General features: G+C 36.1%; 1 protein-coding gene across 1 annotated transcript; it reads right to left on the reverse strand.

The window, feature by feature from the left end:
* Positions 1–2,183: 2,183 nt before the first annotated feature.
* On the reverse strand, positions 2,184–4,321 carry LOC138903076 (uncharacterized). The gene is made up of 3 exons (XM_070190990.1): positions 4,142–4,321; positions 3,536–4,012; positions 2,184–2,225 (listed from the first exon to the last, which is right to left on the reverse strand). Exons 1-3 carry the CDS (start codon positions 4,319–4,321, stop codon positions 2,184–2,186), a joined length of 699 nt encoding a protein of 232 aa, XP_070047091.1.
* Between the last annotated feature and the right edge of the window lie 1,013 nt (positions 4,322–5,334).

Genomic DNA, 5,334 nt, shown 5'->3' on the forward strand with positions numbered 1-5,334 from the left:
ATTAAAATACGGACTAACATTGGTCGGAAAAAACCGACCAACTTTGGTCGGGTTTTTTTGCAATATTTCTTTTTTGAATTTAATTGACCGACCAAAGTTGGTCGGTAATTTCCAACCAACTTTAGTCGGTATGCCTTTCCGACCACAAAAATACCGTCCATACGTAAATGGTCGCGTTTTGGTCGGTTTTTGTCCATTACCGACCAACATTGGTCGGTTTTTTTGGTCGGTTTTTACCTTATTTATAGTAGTGTTGTGTTTCTTAGCAATATTGAACATCTGTAGCTAAGCCTTAGTTCTTTGTAGGATTCGACTCCGGACTTATAAACCAGATTATATTTGCAACGACCGCTTAGTCCTTTTTATAAGGCATAATTGGGCGTGATCAAATTTTGGCGTTGTTGTCAGGGAACTAACGGTGTAAATGTAGGTGTACATATTGCTAGGTTGCAAGTTTGAACTTTTATTTTTGTTTTCTTGTATTTGATTTTTTATATTTTTGTTTTACTTGTTGATTTTAGAAACATGGCATCTTGGAATTATGAGAGTTTTGATGTTGGTAATTCTACTTTTGATCATCCTTATGCATATTGTGGAGGAAATCACCCATGAAAAAATTATCAAAATATTTTCGAGAGCGAGTTATGTGCACCAATTCAATCTTATGTGTAGAATATGTGTGATATGTGTGGTGGTCAAGATGGTCACTTTCATGGTTGTGCTTATATTTCTTATCCTCCCCCAACCCCTTACTATGATAGTTCTATTTTTTTTGGTAAAGTTAATAGGAACAAAGAACCTAGGGAAGCTGACCTGAATGTGATCAAAGATATGTTAAAGTATTTCATGGAACAAAGTAATGAGAAACAACTGCAAATACAAAGGCTATGTGATACTATCCAAAGGCAAGATGCAACTATTCATAACCTGGAGGCACAAGTGAGTCAATTAGTTGAAGCATTTAATGCTCAACAAGCTGATATTGTGGATAGTAGACAAAAGGAGCATGCATTAGATGTAAAAATCGAGGTACCAATAGAGGGGTCCATAGTAGAACACCAACAATCAATCAAACTCGAATTTGAGGATGCCGATGTTGTAAAAGATATACTAGAGTCAACCAAGGACATTGATAATACATATTTGGTTGACTCTAGTATCATTGGTGTTGAGGATGTTGACAGTCCCAATGTTCATGCAGTTGAGCGCATTGGTCCACACTCCAAGTATTTTTCCACATTGTGATTGGATGATGATATAGAAGTAGAGTCAGCTGAGCCACTTAAGGAGTCAAGGAATGAGGAACAAGGTGCCTACATTCTGAAATTCTTCTTGCCAGAAAGTCGGAATTACACACCTCATATAAAGGCCAAGAAGTGTAGAATACTATATTATTTTATTGGGCCAGTCAAATTCGTTCCACCACCGCAGGAGCATGATCATAGAGCAGAATCAAAACTTGGGGTCCAATTCATAAGTTCAAAGTGGAGGCAGAAAGTGATTCGCGTCGTGCCGCAATGTTAAATCAAGCGCTTATTGGGAGGCAACCCAACTTTACCGCTTTCTTTTATTTTTTGATTTTTTTAATTGTATTATGTTTGTAGTGTCATTTTTTGATTTTTCTAGGAGCATGGAAAGTAAAGCTATTGGAAGGATGCAACAACAAACCAGATGGTTGGAACTAAGTATGAGGTACCCTCACGAAGGACCAGGCCTGGGGTATTGATATTTGGCTATAATTCCATATTTGAGTATATTATTTACCTTACATTTAGGTGCTTTAATGCTAAACTATACTATATTTGTGCTTAATTGAGTTTATTTTATGTGTAGGTACGTCGAAGATGAAATTGAGAGCAAAGTAGAGATTTTATGTGTATTTTATACACTACAAGAATGGAACTATGATTATTTGATTAGTGGATATGTGGATTAGAGTATTGAAAAAGAAACAAGGAAGACAAAAACGTGAAAGAATTGAAATGTTGAAAAAGATGGACAACGTGAAATGGAATGTTAAGCATCAAATCAAAGTCAGACTTCCAGGCGACGCTAGACTCATTGCTCGCGTTAGAGCTCGCGCGGCGAGGCCTGAGGCGAGCTGGAGCATGCGTTTGAGCAGGCTAGGCATGGTCTGGCGCGAGGCGACGCGTGTTCCGGATTTTTAAAGCCTATTTTGTCTCCTACTTGATTTTGAACTTGGTTATTTCGTCTAAGCCTTTTCCCTACACATATAAATAGTCATAAAGCACAATTTTTGAGAAAGAGAGACCGACATTAGATATTTAGACCGAGAGACCGACATTATACCGGAGATTCGACCTAAGGAAGCAAGAACACACTAGGAGCAAGACGGAGAATTCTTCTACGAGTTTTTCACTTCCTTCTTCCTATTTCCATTATTGGTTATGAATTATAGTATTGTAGTTATGCATACTATTATGAATAGCTAATTTGTTATCTAGAGTTTTGATAGAATCTTTTGTAGGATAAATTCTTGTTATGGTTTTATATAATTGAGCCGTTGGATTTCTCTATTTGTTCAACTACGTTTATATTGTAGTTGGTTGAAGAGTTCTCAATCGACTGTACCTATTTAGTATGTATTACTCGGGAGAGAGTGCATAATTAGGTAGTTGTTGAACAACATCACTCCTAAAGTATATGGGGGATCAATACGAAGGGTTTAAAGGTGAGATTAGGGATAACAAAACCTTGGTGCGATCCGAGTGAGCTGTACTTAATTCCAGCTAGCGCAATTCGGGAGAATATGTCTAATAAATTATGGTAATTACTTGGGAGAGAGTTACGACATTCAGAGCGCTCATGATTGGTAGAGAAAACTTAGGCAAAATTATAGAAGGCATAGCGGAAAGGATTCCGACAATTGGGGAAATCATAATTTTAGACCTCCTTAGTCTTGTCTCAAATTTCATTCTTGTTAGTTGATACTTTTACTGGTTTATAATAGTTGTTAGTTAATTAGTTAGAAATAAATAGTATAATCTCTATAATTAGAAAATTATATGGACTTGTGTTTCTTAGCAATATTGAACATCTGTAGCTAAGCCTTAGTTCTCTGTGGGATTCGACTCCGGACTTGTAAACCAGATTATATTTGCAACGACCGCTTAGTCCTTTTTATAAGGCATAGTTGGAGGTGATCATTTACAAACTTAGATTCAACACATATTTGACATTTTGATTTATTACACTCGAATTTAGGTAATACTTCTAAATTAATTAACTTCCTCAAGATTTTATAATTGACATGTACTAAACGAATATGTCATAAATCATTTGACTCTAATAAATAAGAAGAAGCTGAAATTTTATTAATACTGTCAACAACCATTACATTGAGTTTGAAAAGGCTCTCTGTGAGGTAGCCCTTTCCAACATACATTTCATTCTTTCTTACAACAACTTTGTCAGATACAAATACACATTTAAATCCATTCTTAACAAGTAAAGAAGTTGAAACTAAATTCTTCCTAATAGTAGGAACATGAAGAACGTTGTTGAGCGTTAACACCTTGCCGGAAGTCATCTTCAGGGATATCTTCCCATAACCCTCAATCTTGGTTGTTGCAGTATTTCCCATAGAAAGCTCTTCTTTAGGACCAACAGTAGAGTAAGTCGCAAATGCTTCTTTGACAGTACAAACATGTCGAGTGGCTCCAGAGTCAATCCACCACTCCTTCGGATTTCCAACTAGGTTGCATTCCGAAAGCATTGCACACAGATCATCAATGTCATCATTTTTCTCCACTATGTTAGCTTGTCCCTTTTTCTTATCCTTTTTCGGGAGACGACAATCAGGGGCTTTGTGACCAGCTTTTCCACAATTGTAGCAGTTGCCCTTGAATTTCTTCTTGTTCTGCTCCTTAGTCTGTTCAGAAGACCTCTTCCTCTTCTTACTTTTTGGAGCAGACTCCTCAATGATATTAGCTCCCATAATCATTGAATTTCCACGAGACTTCTTCTCGACTGTTTTGTTGTCTTCCTCAATCTTGAGACGAATCACAAGACCTTTCAACTTCATTTCTTTGCGCTTGTGCTTAAGATAGTTTTTAAAATCTCTCCACGAAGGAGGCAATTTTTTAATCATTGCAGCCACTTGTAATGCTTCATTCACTACCATACATTCAGCAATAAGGTCGTGAAAAATAAGTTGAAGCTCTTGAACTTGGGTTCCAACAGTTTTGCTATCTATTATTTTATAGTCTAGAAACTTGGCAACCACAAACTTTTTCAAGCATGCATCTTCAGTCTTGTACTTCTTCTCAAGTGCGTCCCATAATTCTTTCGAAGTTTTCATCGCATTGTAGAAATTGTACAAGTCATCATTTAAAGCACTTAGGATGTAGCCTTTGCAAAGAAAGTCTGTCTATTTCCACACCTCAATAATCATAAACTTCTCATTGTCCGGCATGTCGACGGCAGGCACTAGAGGGTCTTCACTGATGAACTTCTGCATACGAAGTGTGGTAAGCCAGAAAAACACCCTTTCCTACCATCCTTTGAAGTTGGCTCCAGAAAATTTTTTCGATTTCTCGGCCGGTGGAACATCAGTTCGGCTTGACGAGGCTATCGTCGTTGCCGCAACAGTCGCAGAAGGATTTTCATTATCAATTGGCATTTCTTACTGTCAACAACAGAAGAGTTCAATTAATGGCAAAAAATAGTATAGTAAACAGTACTATAATTAATGATAAAAATTATGTTTAATAAATAAAAACCGAAGTTTTTATATAGTGTTTTACAGAAAACGATAAAGTTTTTATGTTCTTCAAATAGTTTCTGAATTTTAATACTCCAATGAAGTTTTTATATCTTCAAATCAGAATAAAAAAATTCAGAAGGAGTAGAAAACACAAAGGTTTTAATCTCCAAAAATAGAATACAGATTATAATATAAAAAAATAATTTCCTTAAGATTGTTAGCCAATCTGTATTACTATAATAAATAATGAAACAGTAAACTTTCTGAAACAGAAAACAGAAACAGAAAATTAGCAGCAACAGAATGTTGAAATAATATCTGAAAATAATTTCGGAATAAATCGAGCCTACTGAATGCACAATGTGTCCTTAAGGAAATTATTCCCCTCAAGTACCCGAGGTGCTTGAATATTATCCTCCCAGGATAAAACGATTTAACTCACCAGTATATTGGTACCAAAAACTCTGATGAACTGTGAACCACTCAATGGTTGTAGAACACACTAGAAAATTTTGTGCAGAAGAAGAAGAAGAAGATCTGAAAATTTCGTAAAGAAAGATTCTGGGATCAAGCCATATTTATAGCCATTTTCTGGCATTGTTCCTGGG

This window comes from Nicotiana tomentosiformis, chromosome 12 (assembly GCF_000390325.3).
Source record: "Nicotiana tomentosiformis chromosome 12, ASM39032v3, whole genome shotgun sequence".
In the NCBI taxonomy this organism is placed as follows: domain Eukaryota; kingdom Viridiplantae; phylum Streptophyta; class Magnoliopsida; order Solanales; family Solanaceae; genus Nicotiana; species Nicotiana tomentosiformis.

Excerpts from the sequence above, each read along its gene's own strand:
- LOC138903076 (XM_070190990.1), bottom strand. The coding sequence starts at position 4,321 with ATGAAAACTTCGAAAGAATTATGGGACGCACTTGAGAAGAAGTACAAG. Across the intron at positions 4,013-4,141 it reads ACCTTATTGCTGAATGTATG|ATTGAGGAAGACAACAAAAC; the intron begins GTAGTGAATGAA and ends ATTCGTCTCAAG. Across the intron at positions 2,226-3,535 it reads TGAAGATGACTTCCGGCAAG|GGAAAAGGCTTAGACGAAAT; the intron begins GTGTTAACGCTC and ends TTATATGTGTAG.